The sequence below is a fragment of the Thalassophryne amazonica genome, chromosome 9 (genome assembly GCF_902500255.1).
Source record: "Thalassophryne amazonica chromosome 9, fThaAma1.1, whole genome shotgun sequence".
NCBI classification, from domain to species: Eukaryota; Metazoa; Chordata; class Actinopteri; order Batrachoidiformes; family Batrachoididae; genus Thalassophryne; species Thalassophryne amazonica.
In genome coordinates this window covers 59312148-59331698 of record NC_047111.1, presented here as the reverse complement: position 1 = coordinate 59331698, position 19551 = coordinate 59312148, and the positions used below count along the sequence as shown (strand labels likewise).

General features: G+C 40.7%; 1 protein-coding gene across 1 annotated transcript in view; it reads right to left on the bottom strand.

The window, feature by feature from the left end:
• Nucleotides 1-601: 601 nt before the first annotated feature.
• Nucleotides 602-19551, bottom strand: part of LOC117517197 (argininosuccinate lyase-like) — a 51376-nt gene continuing 32426 nt past the window's right edge. Inside the window, exons 12-16 of the mRNA XM_034178135.1 lie at nt 18447-18506; nt 18240-18323; nt 18070-18150; nt 4808-4914; nt 602-1220 (exon numbers count right to left, since the gene is read on the bottom strand). Of these exons, the coding sequence (XP_034034026.1) occupies nt 1076-1220; nt 4808-4914; nt 18070-18150; nt 18240-18323; nt 18447-18506 (477 nt within the window). The 3' untranslated portion in view covers nt 602-1075. The remainder of the gene's footprint in view (nt 1221-4807; nt 4915-18069; nt 18151-18239; nt 18324-18446; nt 18507-19551) is intronic.

The window sequence follows — 19551 nt, the reverse complement described above, 5'->3', positions numbered from 1 at the left end:
ACTATTTTCATGCAGTTGTTCACAAAGTGGTGATCCTCGCCCCATCTTTGCTTGTGAACGGCTGAGCGTTTTGGGGATGCTCCTTTTATACCCAATTATGACATGTTTCCAATTAACCTGTTCACCTGTGGAATGTTCCAAACAGGTGTTCTTTGAGCATTCATCGGCTTTCTCAGTCTTTTGTCCCAGCTTTTTTGAAACGTGTTGCAGGCATCTATTTCAAAATGAGCAAATATTTGCACAAAAACAAAGTTTATCAGTTTGAACATTAAATATCTTGACTTTGTGGTTTATTCACTTGAATATAGGAAGAGGATTTGCAAATCATTGTATTCTGTTTTTATTTGCATTTCACACAACGTTCCAACTTCATTGGAATTGGGATTGTATATACAGTTACACATGTGGGGAAAACCACAATAAATAAGTGTGGGAAAAAAATTACAACAGCCTAAACGTCGTGACACTCCAGATGCATCCTGACAGGATTACAGCAGAGTGGAAGCAACACCATGAGCCTGCGAGGTCGCACTGGCAAGACTCTGCTTCCTGTTTTCACAACATAAATTTGATTTAAAAATAAATAAAACCAAACCAAAAACACAGGGTTTCTGAGCAGTTTACTGGGTTTCTGCATTGACTCAAGATGCCACATGGAGTCAGAGAATACATCTAAATGATACTAGGTGACACCAACCAATATGTTGTATTTAAAGACTCGCTGGTCTCTTCAGTCCAAAGGAAAATAAACAGCTTCAGCTTCCTCTGTGCCGAAAATTACTCTGCCAACACCAAAACTTCCAAAAGTCTGGGTAGAGTTTTTTTAATGCTCACATTCCTCTTATCTTTACATCATTCATTACTAAGAGCTTTTTTCCCACAAAAATACATGTTCTATAAATCCAAGCATCCCTGCAGTCACATTAAAACTAACACACTTACGTTACAGAAGGCAACATTTAAAGGCAACATGTGCTCTTTGTCATAAGTAATCTCTATCTGACCCCAGCCTGACAGTCACATAAGAAACACCAAACCTGAAGAATTTAGAATTATAAGATGAGATGCATGGACGTCAGTTTTCCTGCTTCTTGAGCCACTTCCTCAGGGCATCCACTTGAGCAGTGACGCTGCTCTTTGCAGTGCCTCCCAGAGCTTGATACTGTTCCACGCTGCTGCGGTAGTCCCACACAGAAGACACGTCACTTCCAAAATGCGCGCTGTCATGACAGACAAGAGAAGGAACACTGTGTCAAAACAAACTTCTAAATCAGGTCACTGCTGCTGTGCATTCACAGGCTTTTGTTTCATTTTAGAGGAAAGTATTACCAAAAAAAAATAAATAAGTGAACTCCAGAAAACATCTAGTCTGACCCCAACAAACACATACTATTTTGTTGTTTAAACAGTTAACTATTGTCATAGCAAGTAAGAAATAAGACTAGAATGGCACTAAGTGCATATACCTCCAACAACACTTGGATGTGCTGTAACTGGTACCCATTCTCTTCTTCTTCTTCGTCTTTCGGCTGTTCCCGTTAGGGGTCGCCACAGCAGATCAATCGTTGCCATCTCACCCTGTCCTCTGTATCTTCCTCTGTCACACCAACCACCTGCATGTCCTCCCTCAGCACATCCATAAACCTCCTCTTTGGCCTCCCTCTTCTCCTCCTGCCTGGTGGCTCCATCCTCAGCATCCTTCTCCCTATATACCCTGGGTCCCTCCTCTGCACATGTCCAAACCATCTCAATCTCGCCTCTCTGACTTTGTCTCCAAATTGTCTCACCTGAGCTGTCCCTCTGATATGTTCATTCCTAATCTTGTCCATTTTTGTCACTCCCAAAGAGAATCTCAACAGCTTCAGCTCTGCCACCTCCAGCTCCGCCTCCTGTATTTTTGTTAGTGCAACCGTCTCGAAGTTGTACAACATAGCTGGTCTCACTACTGTCTTGTAAACTTTCCCCTTCACTCCTGCTGATACTCTTTGGTCGCAAATCACGCCTGCCACCTTTCTCCACCCACTCCACCCTGCCTGCACTCTCTTCTTCACCTCTCTACCACACTGGAATGCCATCTGGACCAACCGCCTTTCCACTCTTCATCCTCTTCATAGCAGCCCTCACTTCTTCCTTACTAATCTCTTGTACTTCCTGATTTACTCTCACCACATCATCCAGCCTTTTCTCTTTTATTCATCAGCTCTTCAAAATATTCCTTCCACCTTCTCAGCACACACTCCTCACTTGTCAGCACATTAGCATGTGCATCTTTTACCACCCTAACCTGCTGCACATCCTTTCCAGCTCTGCTGCGCTCTGACCTTCTTCATCACTCAAACAGTTTTTACTTCAGCAAAGAGTGACATCATGCATATCTTAATAAAATTAAGCAATATTAAACTTAAGAAAATAACATTACTACATAAGTAGCAGTAAGTATTTACAAATATTAAAACTAAACGTTATGCAGTACAAATTAAATTATTATTCACTATTTTCTATTATGGCTGTCCCTTTGTCTGGCCAATCGGTACAAGTCCTTTTCTCCTTCCTTACTATTCAGCTTCTTGTACAGCTCACAATATGCTTTTCCCTTACCTTTTGCCACTTCTCTTCTCGCCTTACGCCGCATCTCCTTGTACTCCTGTCTACTTTCTTCATCTCTCCGACTATCCCAAAACTTTTTCGCCAACCTCTTTCTCCTTATGCTTTCCTGGACCTCTTCATTCCACCACCACGTCTCCTTGTCTTCCTTCCACTCTCCAGATGTCATACCCAGTACTGTCCTAACTGTCTCCCTTACCACATCTGCAGTACTTTTCCAGTTGTCCAAAATTGCTTCCCCTCCAACCAGTGCTTCTCTCACCTGCTCGCTAAATTTCACACAGTCTTCTTCCTTCAGCTTCCACCATCTAATCCTTTGTTGAGCTCTCACTCTCTTCTTCTTTACCTCTAAAGTCATCCTACAAACAACCATCCTATGCTGTCTAACGACACTGCATAGTTGAGTTGGCTTGTTTTACGCCAGATGCCCTTCCTGATGCAACACTCCTCATTTATCTGGGCTTGGGACCGGCACTCAGAATGTACTGGCTGCACACCCCATGTTGCTGAATTACACCCCATGTGGCTGAGTTGTACCCATTCTCTTCTGCAGGTTTTTTTTAACATTGAAAAAAATCTGGGATCTACCACTATTTCTGATTTTTTTTTTAGCCCCTTATATGACTGGAGTTGCCACCGGGGATCTGAGATGGAACTACAAGTTGTTCTTGCATATGTTTTACACCAGACACCCTTTCTTAAACAACTCTGATACATGAAGGATGGGTGTGGGTGGCCTTGAACCAGGAACATTGTGTTTATTTGGATTTGGCGCGCACACACACACACACACACACACACACACACACACACACACACACACACACACACACACACACACACACACACACACACACACTAACCCTGCAGTCACATTAGTTACAAGTGACAGTAAGCGACAGAAGCAAAGTGAGGACTTGCCATTAATTTTCGATCAGTGGGCATTTTGCAGCGGTAAGACAAAGGTCACTCTGCTGCCAGCCACGTGGGGCCAAAACAGACTTGAAGTCTATTTTAAGCAAATACTGAGCAACACAGCGACTGCCAGTCAGTGAATAGGCAGCTTGATGTCACCTGCTTGTTTGCTCAAACAAAATAATTCAAGATGGAGGAATACACTCCAAAACAACTTATTTCTAGATAAATCTAATACAGTTCCCATATATGCTGTAAAACGTTGAGGAATAAATACTTCGAAATCTAAAAATGCTGTTTTTGTAACCCAATAACACCTCTAAAGTGATTTACAAGACATGAACGCCCATCAAGCCACAAAGCCAACTGCGTATCACTGACATTTGTAGCTAATATGACCGTAGGGTGGGGTCACCTTGATAAAGAATAAATAAGCCTCTTCATTTATAGCATTAATCACTGTGCTTAAATTTTTCTTCTGTGCCCTGGAGTTACCAAGTTTTAAGCATTTTTCCTTGGCAGTGGTATGCACTGAGTGCTATTCATTAAAACCACCGCTTTGATGCCCTGATTCCAACAGTGTGCCAAAATTTGTTTCTGCACCCAGGAGTTCTGAACTTAAAAGCATTTCAACCAACCAAGAAACACAAGCCTTTCATATCATTTATTTATTTTTATCAGAAAGTGTTCTATACATGTTAAATGCAGAAGGTAAAATAACGAATGAAGCTGCTAGATTCTGTCATTTAAGTTCTGACAAAAAATATTTTACAGTCATAGCACAGGCCGGGTTCAGTCATTAGTCAACATTTGCACGATTTGCAAATGATTAACTCACTATTTTATGATTGAAAAGTCAGCTCAAAAAAATGACAGAATGCGTAAGTACTTAAATACTGTATATGCCATCTCTTAACAGCTTGCACACTATTGGTCGCTCACAGAAGTGCATGCTGCATCTGGCGCTTCAGGCAATAAAGCACAGGGCCATTATAGTTACATCCAGGGGTTTGGAAAAGCTCTAGTGTGGGTTGTTTAAAAAACAGAGGAAAAAGAAAACCATACTCTGTGTGCAAGGAAGGCCAAAAGGATGCCTCTGCAGATTAGCTGTGTGAATGCAACATGAAAAACTGATCCCATGAGAAAGGTTGCATACCGTTCTTGATTAAATAAAGTGGAAGACAACATTTGCGAGAGGAAAATCACTTTTAAGAGAGAGCAGTGAGAAATTACATAATTCTGCTGGAAACATTTATGTTTCAGATAATTTGATATGTCAGATTGTCACCTAATGCCGTGTAGATCTTCCATGGTGAGCTGACTGAGGGGAATATCCTTGGATTCAGCTTTAGCAACTGCTTTCCCAGACAGACCATGGGCCTCCCTGAATGGAACCTGAAACAAGGACGAGACAGAACATTCAGAAGGATTCAAAATTCAGATGCTGGTTGGCAAAGCAGATGAAGAGGCTGTCGATTAAGAGATTGAGAGGCTGTTGCTTTGACATGCTCTTCACAGCATTTAACATGTTTTGTGATTTCATCTGGGTAGAAATTCTTTAATTATACATATAATTTACGTATATGTAAATAAAGTGGTGGAAAATGACCGTTTTCAAAAATAGTTACGAATGTGTAACTGAAAGCCAGTAACTTTCAACTGTCTACAAGACTCCATTCCAAACAATCACTGCAGTAGGAAGAACTCTGTGACATCACCTGCAGAGGACATCTGTTAGAATGAAAACCAGTGGACTCTTCTCTCCCTTCATGATGCACGGTTGCCATTGACTTATTAAATTAGAATAATGCTGTGGGATCTGCATCTGCTCACCAGCCAACTGTTACTATCTACTCTGGCACCGTTGGTGAGCTGTAGTCTTGGTTATGGCCTTTTCAGAGCACTCACACAGTACTAGGGATGGGTAGTGATAAGATTTTATCGATATCGATGCCATTATCGATTCTGCTTATCGATCCGATTCCTTATCGATTCCCTTATCGATAGCTCTTGTGAATTTTGTACTAAAAGTAGGCTTTACAGGTTTTCTATGCATTTCATTGAGTCTTAAAGTAAAGAAATATGAAATTGGTCACTGTATCCTTGATCTCTGGATATAAATAAAAATAAACAAAACAGTGTTTCGCTTTGCAGTTATTAATTCCGACTGGATTCTATTGTTCTAACTTGACTTGGCAGATAAACGCACAGCGTTTGGAGCTGTGTGAACAGAACGGAGGACGATTCTCATTTCTTTCTCGCAACAACACAGGAGTCCCAGTTAGTAACTTTAATATGCACAAAAGTGACTCACGATTTCACATATTCAGGGATGAAAGTGGTGAAAAACAAAAAAAACTGAAACCCAAAATTACCTCCCAACACCACCTGCACGAAAATGTTTGAATTCTAGAAGCTCTGAAATACAATCTGGGGCTATTCCAGACAATAAACTGCAGTGAGTGCAGCATCCATTTTGGTGAGGAAAAAAACCTCCCAACTTTCCTTATTCAAATTCATTCCAGTAGTATTCTACTCTTACTAGGATTCAGCAGTTTTCTAGCTTGGCAGATAGTTCTGGAGGAAATCACTGAAGAAATTAACACAGTGAAAATATGGTTTGAGACCGAAACAAACTGTCATTAAACTTAAATAAGACAGGGATGAAGTGGAGATGTAAGAGTCACTAGGTGTTCACAGGAAACATTTATTTCTGTATGTATGTATTTATTTATTTATTTATGTATGTTCATTGTTAGTTGGTTTTATATTTTCTGTTGTGTTTTTATTCAGGTTCTTTTTGTCTCTTTCTCTAAAATTGTATATAATCATTAGATTATTTATTATTACTATTATTGTTGTGGTTGCTATTATTAATATATAAACAAAAATAAATTTAAAAAATATTACAATTTGTAATACATTTGACTCTTTTACGACAACAAACGTTTGACAGCTGCAACTGCTTAATGCTAACTTTAACATTGAAAATGCCACAGACGTGCTAACGTGTTAGCATCGGTCCCATTTTTAAGTTTATAAAATACATCTGTCGACTGTTTCAGAAGACCATAACAGGTCGGTTTAACATAAAAAAGGTAAATAATACTCACAGCCATATGCTCTTTAGGGTTTTAGCGGGGGAAAGCGAAAGGAAAAAATGAATCAACGAAGCAATAATCGAAGCACTGCTTCAATCTGCGAATCACTGCTTCGATTGGTTCAAGGTTCAAAGCAAAGCCACGCTGCAGAAAAGTTGATTACAGACCCGCTGCAGGGTCTGTAATCAATGTAGAGCAATCATAATTTTCCTGACAAACACCCCCCAAAACAACGGCCACTCTGAAGGACCGATAAGGGAATCTTAAGTAAAAAGGTTATTAATGTTGGTGGATCAAATCATTTCTTAACGATACCCGAAAGGAACCGGTTCTCGATACCCATCCCTACACAGTACTGCATGACGTAAACACATTTACAGTTCCACATACTTTTCTTCATGACATGTTTTAGGGCCCCTTCACATATTGGCATGAATAAGTAGGAATTAGGCTGAATCACAGCGAAACACAAAAACATCAAGCCAACATCAGGAGGGACACAGGGTCGGGCAGACATGAACGATCCCACTGTGAGCAGCTGGAGCGTGTGGAAAAACAAAATTAAGACCACACACCATATAAAACACAGCAATTTCCAATATTTAATCCCTCTTATTCAGTGGACAATACAAGCATGATCCTTCTGTCCCTCTGTACAGTAGTGTTCAGAATAATAGTAGTGCTATGTGACTAAAAAGATTAATCCGGGTTTTGAGTATATTTCTTATTGTCACATGGGAAACAAGGTACCAGTAGATTCAGTAGATTCTCACAAATGCAACAAGACCAAGCATTCATGATATGCACACTCTTAAGGCTATGAAATTGGGCTATTAGTAAAAAAAAAGTAGAAAAGGGGGAGTTCGTCAATTTTGTGGAACAAACAGGTGTGAATCAGGTGTCCCCTATTTAAGGATGAAGCCAGCACCTGTTGAACATGCTTTCCTCAGGGCTTCCGGTTTTGCTGCTCATGGAGTAAGACGCGTGTGACTCGACCTCCCACAATAACTTTTACTTCTTGACCCATTACCTATCACTGTAAGCCTATTTACATGAGTTGTGCCCCTCTGCTCTGTTGTGGAAGCGTAGTGTTGGAAAATGCCTCCGAAACCGACTAAAGTGGGTGAAAAGACGGATGGAGACGGTACTATCAACAAAGCGGACTTAGTTTTCAGTTAGCCGCGCTAGCTGAAAACAAAAATGCGCTCTTAGCGGAGCTGAATGCCTCTATCGACAAACTCCATCGGAAGCTAGACGGGTTTCAAGACTCTCTCGACAACCACGATGTGCGGCTGTTATCACTGGAGGAAGGGGCAGTGGCTGTGGATCACCGTTTGGATAAGCTGGAAACTTCCTGTGCTAAGCTACGAGATCCTAATGAGAAGCTACGTGCTAAAGTTGTGGATTTGGAAGGCCGGAGCAGGAGGTCTAATATCAGAATCATTGGTCTGGATGAGGACATTGAAGGGCCACAACCTAGCATCTTCTTTGCCGAAATGCTTCAGAAAGTTTTTGGCCCAAATGTTTTCCCATCTCCACCAGAAATAGATCGTGCTCACCGCGGACCGGGCCCTAAGCCGGGGCCTGGCGGTAGGTCGCGCCATGTTATCCTTTGTTTTCACCGCTTTAAAAACAAGAAGGTGATTCGTGAGGCTCGCAGCAAGAAGCAGTTTGACTACGAGGGACACACTTTTAGACTGTACGAGGACTATTCCCCTGAGGTCGTCAGTCAGCGGAGGGAGTACAAGACTGTTATGTCGTCCCTGTACCGCATGGGGCTGAGACCAGCTCTACTCTACCCGGCGAGGCTCCGTATTACTCAAGCGGACGGTAAACGTATGTGGTTCGGCTCGGTTGCAGAGGCAGAGAAGTACATGGAGGGGGCTGTCAGTTTGTCATAATCTATCTCTCAGTACTTTGTCTTAAAAGAAATGTGCATGGTTGAGCCAGGTCGAAGCTTGCTTTGCTGCTGGTCAGCTACAGTAACTTTCTTATATATGCAACTTGGCCCTGTCTACTCATACCATACTTACAACAAGGTAACTTTTAATTTGAGATATTTCTATTTTCCATAAGGCTTACTGAAGCTATTTTTCTTTATTTTATATATATATATATATTTCTTACAGTTCAGGGGATCTTCTTTACTTTTATTTCTTTTTTGCACTTTATGTGGGATGTGTGTGTTAGAGTAAGTTATAGCAGAATGTTAGATTTTTCTGGAAGGCGTATGCTAGTTAGGTTAGGTGTGCTGTACGTTCATTTAACAGCTAGGTCCACCACTGGGGGTTCGGGGGGTTTTGAGGGTTTTTTTGAGCTGTCACCAAGGGAGATTATCTGCTTTCTCTTGTTAATAACTATTCTATTCTGTTTGATTATTAAACTTGCACTGAACATGCCACCTTTTTTTAAATTACCTGATGAGTAATTTAAATATTATCAGCTGGAATGTCAAGGGCTTAAACCACCCAATTAAACGCAAGAAGGTCATGACCCATCTCAAGCAATTAAAAGCTAATATAGCGTTTCTCCAGGAAACTCACCTAAAAACTCAGATCAATTTTGATTAAGAACTGGATGGGGTGGTCAATATTTCACATCTACCTTTCAAGCTAAGTCAAGAGGCGTGGCCATAATTACGAGGTCTGTCAATAAAGTATAGGTCCTTTTTATTTTTTTCAAAAACTATATGGATTTCATTCTTATGTTACGTCAGACATGCTTGAACCCTCGTGCGCATGCGTGACTTTTTCCACGCCTGTCGGTGACGTCATTCGCCTGTGAGCACTCCTTGTGGGAGGAGTCGTCCAGCCCCTCGTCGGAATTCCTTTGTCTGAGAAGTTGCTGAGAGACTGGCGCTTTGTTTGATCAAAATTTTTTCTAAACCTGTGAGACACATCGAAGTGGACACGGTTCGAAAAATTAAGCTGGTTTTCAGTGAAAGTTTTAACGGCTGATGAGAGATTTTGAGGTGATACTGTCGCTTTAAGGACTTCCCACGGAGCGAGACGTCGTGCAGCACTCCCAGGCGCCGTCGTCAGCCTGTTTCAAGTGGAAAACCTCCACATTTCAGGCTCTATTGATCCAGGACGTCGTGAGAGAACAGGGAAGTTTCAGAAGAAGTCGGTTTCAGCATTTTATCCAGATATTCCACTGTTAAAGGAGGTTTTTTTTAATGAAAGACGTGCAGGCGGATTGCAGCGTCGGCTCGCAGCCGCCGCGATGCTCCGCCACAGGAAAAACACCTCCGTTGGAAGCCTTAAGGACAAGTTGGAACATGTCCAGCTGTTAAACAATTTCTCATATACTCACTCCACTGAAAGCCATCAAAAGCCGCCTGGATTTTACAAATGGTTATCAACACGGAGGTGTTTTTCCTGTGCCGCCACACCGCGCTGGCTGCGTCCCGACGCGCGGACCCGTCCGCTCGTCTTTCATTAAAAAAATCTCCTTTAACAGTGGAATATCCGGATAAAATGCAGAAACCGACTTCTTCTGAAACTTCTCTGTTCTCTCATGATGTCCTGGATCAATAGAGCCTGAAATGTGGAGGTTTTCAGCTTGAAACAGGCTGGCGACGGCGCCTGGGACCGCTGCGCGACGTCTTGTTCCGTGGGAAGTCCTTAAAGCGACAGTATCACCTCAAAATCTCTCATCAGCCGTTAAAATTTTCACCGAAAACCAGCTTAATCTTTCGAACCGTGTCCACTTCGATGTGTCTCACAGGTTTAGAAAAAATTTTGATCAAACAAAGCGGCAGTCTCTCAGCAACTTCTCAGACAAAGGAATTCCGACGAGGGGCTGGACGACTCCTCCCACAAGGAGTGCTCACAGGCGAATGACGTCACCGACAGGCGTGGAAAAACTCACTCATGCACACGAGGGTTCAAGCATTTCTGACGTAAAAACATATGAATGAAATCCATATAGTTTTTGAAAAAAATAAAAAGGACCTATACTTTATTGACAGCCCTCGTGAAAAAAATAAAAAGGACCTATACTTTATTGACAGCCCTCGTATAAGTAAAGATACACATTTCGTGCACTCTAGCTCACGGTCTGATGCCGACAGACGTTATTTGGTGGTTACTGGTTTCCTATGTGGCATGAAGTTGCACTGGTTAATATATATGACCCAATTTTGATGATTTTTTGTTTTTTCAACAGCTTATCACATTGATCCCTGACCTAAATGCGCACTTGCTCATACTGGGTGGAGATTTTAACCTTTGTATGGACCCGGTGCTGGACAGATCCTCCTGTAGACAGGGCAGCAGGCAATCAAAATCAGCTATCTGTATGCAAGCCTTTCTTTCGGAATATGGAATTTCTGATGTATGGCGCTTTTTACATCCATACAACAAAGAATACTCTTTTTTCTCGCATGTCCATAACTCCTACAGCCGGATAGATTATTTTTTCATCGATGGCAATCTCACCCAGTATGTGCAAGCTTGTGAATACAAAACTATTTTAATCTCGGATCATGCCCCATTAGTGTTGACCCTGAGGTTGCCCGGTGGTAGAGGTATTAAAAAGTGTTGGAGGTTCAACCCTTTACTTTTGTCAGATGAAAAATTTGTTAAGTTTATTACAGCGGAAATAACCTCGTTTTTGGAGTTTAATGTGACCCCAGGGGTGTCCATCTCAATTGTTTGGGAAACACTGAAAGCCTTTTTAAGAGGCCAAATAATTTCATATGTAGCTAGTAAAAGGAAAAATACTTTGACACAACAAGAAATACTGGCTAAACAAATTTCACAGATTGACATTATAAATGCCCAGACCACATCTCAGAAGCTGGAGAAACAGCGCCTTAAACTTAAGACTGAGTATGATTTGCTTTCTTCTCATTACATTGAAAATCTCCTAATTAAAAATAGGAGCACGGTGTACGAACATGGAGACAAAGCTGGAGAAATCTTGGCCAGACTATTCAAAGGAGCAAGGGCAAAGCAGCTTATAAATGTGGTACGGGCACAAGATGGGACAGTCCATACAGATCAACAGGGAATAAACGATGCCTTTAAGGATTTTTATACAAATTTATACACTTCCTGCAACCCAGATCTGAATCTAATTGCATCTTTTTTTCAAAACTTAGACTTGCCTACACTCTCTGTAGATCAGATCGCTACTTTGGATAGACCAATAACTCAGAAAGAGATTTGCTTGGCCATTAACTCGCTGAAAACTAAAACGGCTCCAGGCCTTGATGGTTTTACAAATTAATTTTATCAGGCCTTCAGTGAACAACTATCCCCGATTTTGACAAAGGTTTATGCTGAAGCCTACTCATCTGGTGAACTCCCTCCTACTCTCAACCAGGCGTGCATTTCGCTTTTGTTAAAAAAAAGGGAAAGATCCAGTAGAATGTGGTTCCTACAGGCCAATCTCCTTGCTAAACTGCGATTATAAAATACTGGCAAAAATTCTCTCACTCCATTTAGAAAAGATTCTACGTTGCATCATCTCGGATGATCAATCCGGTTTTATTAAAAAAAAGGCCCCCTTTTTTTTAATATTCGACATCTGTTAGACATTATGTATTCCCCTTGTGAATCTCCCTCTGAATGCCTTCTTTCTATGGATGCAGAGAAAGCATTCGACAGGGATGAATGGGACTTTCTTTTCCAGACTCTGGACAAATTTGGATTTGGAGCATCTTTCATTGCATGGATTCGGCTGCTGTATTCATCTCCCTCTGCTAGGGTGTTGACTCATAATCTATATTTTGAGCCTTTTTTGTTAGAGCGTGGGAGTAAACAAGGCTGTCCCCTTAGCCCACTTTTATTTGTTCTGGCTATAGAGCCACTCACGGTTGCTATAAGGACGAATCACTCTATTTCGGGTATCCTCAGGGGAAATCTAGTACATAAGCTCTCTTTGTATGCTGACGACCTTCTTTTATATGTATCAAATGCCGAGTCTACAATCCCTCAAATTATTGATACTTTACATCGATTTGGGGAGGTCTCTGGGTATAAGTTAAATTTACAAAAAAGCGAGTTAATGCCTCTAAATTTAGCGGACTCTGCGCTGGAGCAGATTCATGTCCCATTTAAAGTTACCGGAGAACACTTCACGTACCTTGGTATTGTAATGACAAAGAATTTTTCTGACCTATTTGAAAAAAACTTTAGGAAGCTTTTAGATGAAACTAAGCGGGACCTTTTAACCTGGTCTGCCCTTCCTATTTCACTTATAGGTAGGATTAATTCAATTAACATGATTATTCTTCCAAAATACCTATACTTGTTTCAGTGTCTACCCTTATTTATTCCTGGGAGTTGATTTAAAAAACTGGATGCAGCTCTATCATGGCTTATTTGGAATGGCAAGAATCCTCGTCTACGTAAGGGTTTTTTGCAAAAAAACAAACAAAATGGAGGTCTAGCGCTTGCAAATTTTAGACAATACTATTGGGCTGCAAATTTGCATTCTATGATGTTTTGGGTGCACTGCAACTCAGATGAGAACTGCCCCTGGTGGGTATCCATGGAAAAGCTTTCATGTATTCTGGTAAATTTATCTGCCTTTTTAGCTTCACCCATGCCAGTAAATTTGCCTAGTATTCCAGACGTAAAATCCATAGTTATGCACTCATGCAAAATCTACGTACAATTTAGAAAGCATTACAAATTACAGCAAAGAGGACTGTTTGGTTCAATAGCACAAAATCATCTTTTCCAGCCCTCACTGCTTGACAATACTTTTGCAATCTGGCACAAAAAGGGCATTAAAACTCTAGCCGATTTTTATATAGAAGGGAAGTTTGCATCTTTTGAACAACTATCCCATAAATTAATTTACCTGCATCTAACTTTTTTAGATACCTACAGGCTAGACACTATGTGAAGGAGACGGTATCAGAGTTTCCACACAGACCAATTAAAGGTATTTTGGATCATATTTTCAATTTTGGTGTGGAAAAGAAAGGGGCAATTTCTTTTATCATTAAGCAACTGGACTCTGTGTCGTCTAGCGACTCTAAAATTCAACATTCTTGGGGCAGAGACCTTCAGATACCAATTGATGATAATTTGTGGGCTGACATATTCAAACGAGTCAATTCTTCATCCATGTGTGCACGCCATTCATTGGTCCAGTTTAAGGTTGTACATCGATTTCACATATCCAAATCTAAATTAGCAAAAATGTTTCCGCAAACGGACGCTACATGTGATAGGTGCAAAGTTAGTGAGGCTACCCTCCTCCACATGTTTTGGGCCTGCTCCTGTCTTGAAAGATTTTAGAGGGACATATTTGAAGCACTGTCCACGGTACTGGGAGTCAGGATACCACTTAATCCTCTAACTGCACTATTTGGGGTCACTTCGGGTGGGGTACTGCCTGGGGAAGTACGGCTCCCAGCGGGTGGTCATAAGGTAATAGCTTTTACCACTTTGGTGGCACGTTGCCTCGTTCTTTTAAAGTGGAAAGACCCTGTGCCACCTTCTTTGACACACTGGATAAGAGAGGTCCTAGTAAATCTTCGTCTCGAGAAGATTAGATATGTATTATGTGGGTCGGAGCAAACATTTTTAAAGGTGTGGAAATCCTTTGTTATCTTCTTTGATAACCCAACAACATTGGTATAGTCCTTGAAGGCTGTTTTTTGTTTGTTTTTTTCTCTCTCTTTTTGTATGTTAATTTAATTCTCAGTATACAATCTGTTCTTGGAACACTTATCACTGTTGTATATGATTTGACCTATCAGTGCAATACCTCTATATGTTTTTGTGGTGACAGCTGGGGAGGGTGGGTTTCTGGGTGTTATTGTGGTTTTATTTTGTAATCACTCCTTGTATAATTATTTACTTCTCTGTTTTGGTACTGTTTTGTGAAAACTAACAAAAATTAAAATTAAAAATATTTAAACACAGAACATTCTTTTCTCTTTGAAAGCCTGAGGAAAATGGGACGTTCAAGACATTGTTCAGAAGAACAGCGTAGTTTGATTAAAAAGTTGATTGGAGAGGGGAAACATATACGCAGGTGCAAAAAATTATAGGCTGTTCATCTACAATGATCTCCAATGCTTTAAAATGGACAAAAAAAAAAAAAAAAAACAGAGACGCATGGAAGAAAACAGAAAACAACCATCAAAATGGATAGAAGAATAACCAGAATGGCAAAGGCTCACCCACTGATCAGCTCCAGGATGATCAAAGACAGTCTGGAGTTATCTGGAAGTGCTGTGACAGTTAGAAGACGCCTGTGTGAAGCTAATTTATTTGCAAGAATCCCCCGCAAAGTCCCTCTGTTAAATAAAAGACATGAGCAGAAGAGGTTACAATTTGCCAAAGAACACATCAACTGGCCTAAAGAGAAATGGAGGAATACTTTGTGGACTGATGAGAGTAAAATTGTTCTTTTTGGGTCCAAGGGCCGCAGACAGTTTGTGAGACGACCCCCAAACTCTGAATTCAAGCCACAGTTCACAGTGAAGACAGTGAAGCATGGTGGTGCAAGCATCATGATATGGGCATGTTTCTCCTACTACGGTGTTGGGCCTATATATCACATACCAGGTATCATGGATCAGTTTGGATATGTCAAAATACTTGAAAAGGTCATGTTGCCTTATGCTGAAGAGGACATGCCCTTGAAATGGGTGTTTCAACAAGACAATGACCCCAAGCACACTAGTAAACCAGCAAAATCTTGGTTCCAATCCAACAAAATTAATGCCTCGCAGATGTGAAGAAATCATGAAAAACTGTGGTTATACAACTAAATACTAGTTTAGTGAATCACAGGATTGCTAAAAAAGCAATTTGAACATAATAGTTTTGAGTTTGTAGCGTCAACAGCAGATGCTACTATTATTGTGAACACCCCCTTTTCTTTTTTTACTAATAGCCCAATTTCATAGTCTTAAGAGTGTGCATATCATGAATGCTTGGTCTTGTTGGATTTGTGAGAATCTACTGAATCTACTGGTACCTTCTGGTATCCATGAAGCCAGAGGACACACACCAATTAGCTAAACTGCAGGATTGTCTTACAGACATAAGGACATGGATGACCTCTAATTTCCTGCTTTTAAACTCAGATAAAACTGAAGTTATTGTACTTGGCCCCACAAATCTTAGAAAAATGGTGTCTAACCAGATTCTTACTCTGGATGGCATTACCCTGACCTCTAGTAATACTGTGAGAAATCTTGGAGTCATTTTTGATCAGGATATGTCATTCAAAGCGCATATTAAACAAATATGTAAGACTGCTTTTTTGCATTTACGCAATATCTCTAAAATTAGAAAGGTCTTGTCTCAGAGTGATGCTGAAAAACTAATTCATGCATTTATTTCCTCTAGGCTGGACTATTGTAATTCATTATTATCAGGTTGTCCTAAAAGTTCCCTGAAAAGCCTTCAGTTAATTCAAAATGCTGCAGCTAGAGTACTGACGGGGACTAGAAGGAGAGAGCATATCTCACCCATATTGGCCTCTCTTCATTGGCTTCCTGTTAATTCTAGAACAGAATTTAAAATTCTTCTTCTTACTTATAAGGTTTTGAATAATCAGGTCCCTTCTTATCTTAGGGACCTCATAGTACCATATCACCCCAATAGAGCGCTTCGCTCTCAGACTGCAGGCTTACTTGTAGTTCCTAGGGTTTGTAAGAGTAGAATGGGAGGCAGAGCCTTCAGCTTTCAGGCTCCTCTCCTGTGGAACCAGCTCCCAATTCAGATCAGGGAGACAGACACCCTCTCTACTTTTAAGATTAGGCTTAAAACTTTCCTTTTTGCTAAAGCTTATAGTTAGGGCTGGATCAGGTGACCCTGAACCATCCCTTAGTTATGCTGCTATAGACTTAGACTGCTGGGGGGTTCCCATAATGCACTGAGTGTTTCTTTCTCTTTTTGCTCTGTATGCACCACTCTGCATTTAATCATTAGTGATTGATCTCTGCTCCCCTCCACAGCATGTCTTTTTCCTGGTTCTCTCCCTCAGCCCCAACCAGTCCCAGCAGAAGACTGCCCCTCCCTGAGCCTGGTTCTGCTGGAGGTTTCTTCCTGTTAAAAGGGAGTTTTTCCTTCCCATTGTCGCCAAGTGCTTGCTCACAGGGGGTCGTTTTGACCATTGGGGTTTTTACGTAATTATTGTATGGCCTTGCCTTACAATATAAAGCGCCTTGGGGCAACTGTTTGTTGTGATTTGGCGCTATATAAATAAAATTGATTGAATTGATTGACTGATACCTTGTTTCCCATGTAACAACAAGAAATATACTCAAAACCTGGATTCATCTTTTTAGTCACATAGCACTACTATTATTCTGAACACTACTGTATATGACCCATGGTCACAGATGTACAGTCATAAAATGACATGCATGAAGCAGTGCGCTCTCATTATGTCCTATTATGTCCAGCTTGGTATATAAATAATTACTACAATCACCAGACACTGATTGATTAGATATTGGTGTATAATTAATGTCAATCACTGGGTTGATATAAATAATAAATAAAAGGGGACCCAAAACAGAACCCTGTTTTTAAATAACCCTGGTTAAATAAAAAATAAATGCCACTTGCGGGATTCGAACCTGCAATTTACAAAAGTTTTGATTAACAGACAGAAACTTTACCACTGAGCTACAATCACTGTCTTATAACAGGAGCGTAAAATGCCTAAAATCAACAAGGAGATAAACGTATCTTGCAAAAAAGAAATTAAACGATATACGGAAGAGGAAGTGTTCATCGTCTTCAATTATGGGGAAAAAAGCGCCATAATAACTGAAAAGATGGCGTTTTTTACAGCGTATTTTTGGTGATATATGACTGAAAGTGGTGTATTTGTCACTCTGTTGGCTTACCATAGTCCTGCAGCGCACCGCTCACAGGACACACGTGTCGGGCTGGACACACGTGCAGACCCGGCTGAGCCGTCATTTGTAGCTGTCAGTGAGTTTTTTTGCCTGGGATCAGCTGATAGGCAGCTTGCCATGCTGTGTGTGCTCGGACATGGCCCACCAGTCCCCATTTGTACATACATATCAGCATGTCATGCAGGTGTGCCCCCCCCACCGCATATGTTGCGTGGGGGGGTGACACATTGTCACAACACGTGTGTTCACAGCCAGCTCAAAAGTGGTCGCGTGCTCACTATTTTCATCCTGACTGCGTGAATGGCCCCACATTTCCTAAGGGTCCAGCGAGTGGTGTTGGATGTTCGTGTGTGTTACCTGGAATTTGGCCTACACCTACCGTGAGAGGGATCGAATGAGCTCTCACAGGGCACATTGTCTGGTGTGCGCAAATAGCTGAAGTGACAAGTGTATGAGGCGTTACAGGCAGCTACAATTATTCACGAATGGCATGCAATTCCTCCTTCATGCGCTAGCTGGCTTCAATTGTGTTATGTGTGAAGGGGCCCTTAATTACTCAAACATCTACAACATCTGGAGGAAAATACAGCTCTGCAAACTCACCCCCTTCCTCACAAGGTAGTAAGCCAGATCAGTAGCCAACATGTCAGGACTGAGGGCTGCCTCCATTGCAATCTGACTGATCTGAAACAAAACATTTATTTTGAAACATTTCTTTTGAAAGGATGGAGGTCCACAAATTCATCCGTCACATGGGCCAGAAAGAAACTCACCTTGAGAGTAGAAATGACACCAGTGGCCACTTGAAGCACAGCGTGCACAGTATCATAAGAATCAAACATGGCCTCCATATCTTCCTACACAAACACAAAAATACAGCACAGTGTTTGTGTGGGGGGGAAGAAAAGAAGTATGATGTAAGAAAATGAAGTTCATCTGAAAATAGTCCTCCCTATTAAGTGAAATCACAAAATTTGTACCTGAAGGTCTTTGTTGTAGGTGCTGGCTAATCCCTTCAGCGTCATCAGGAACCCTGCACACTGGGGGGACAAAAAATATGTCTTGAAGTGCATCAACATAATGACTGAATGTGCAGATACTTCGTCCATAAAATGAGGTAACACTGATGACAGCTTCCATACATGACTGATCATTGACACTATAATGCATTTTTCACTTTCAAGAACACTAATAATCAAATATACACATTCAACATAAACTTTAGCTTCATCTGAAAAGAATATTTGACATTTGACTCAAAATTTATTTTCAATTAAATCACAGCTGTAAGTCATTTGTAGCATACAGTGGAAGGGGAGAAAAGTACAGTAAAATCAATTTGATATGAAGCATTTTCAATTTCCAAATTTTCTGGAGCCTTGCTCCAAAATGGATGAATTTTTTTTTTCATCAAAATTCTACACACGTCATTATGACAATTTGAAAAAAGTATTTATTTATTTTGCAAATTTATAAAAAAAAATGCTACATGTTACATGTTTGGACAGATGTGACCAATACTGACATGTAATCTGGAAAATACAATAATGATAACATGAAGATTTTAGTCTTAATACTATTAATTGAGTCCCTGATACATCAATACATCATTTTAGGCTGTTACTGTTTCATTACAAATACAATCACCCATCTTTAAACAAAGTAATGGATTGCATATGTAGACGTACCATTTACCACAACACCCAACAATGAATTTTACAACCATCTAGCTTTAGACAGATCAGGGGATAGATAAAAGGAAATGTCCAAGTCGACTAATATCATTTGTAGTACTGTTAAAACATTCAATAAGAAATTGAAAAAGTATGGCAGAGTGTTGTGAAAAGGTTTCTCACCCCTCAAGATTTGACACTAATTTTTATGGCAGAATTAAACAAAATAGCATTCACACGTCTTTATATAAAATTATCCAACCAGTATAAGCCCAGCGGTGTGCTCTCAAAAAAAAAAAAAACAATCAGATGCCTTCATGTCTAGTTCTTCCTGCGCGCGTCACCAGGCTCAACGCCCCCCTCTGTTCTTCCCTCCTCCGCACGTGCACACTCATATCGTTTCACCAAAGAA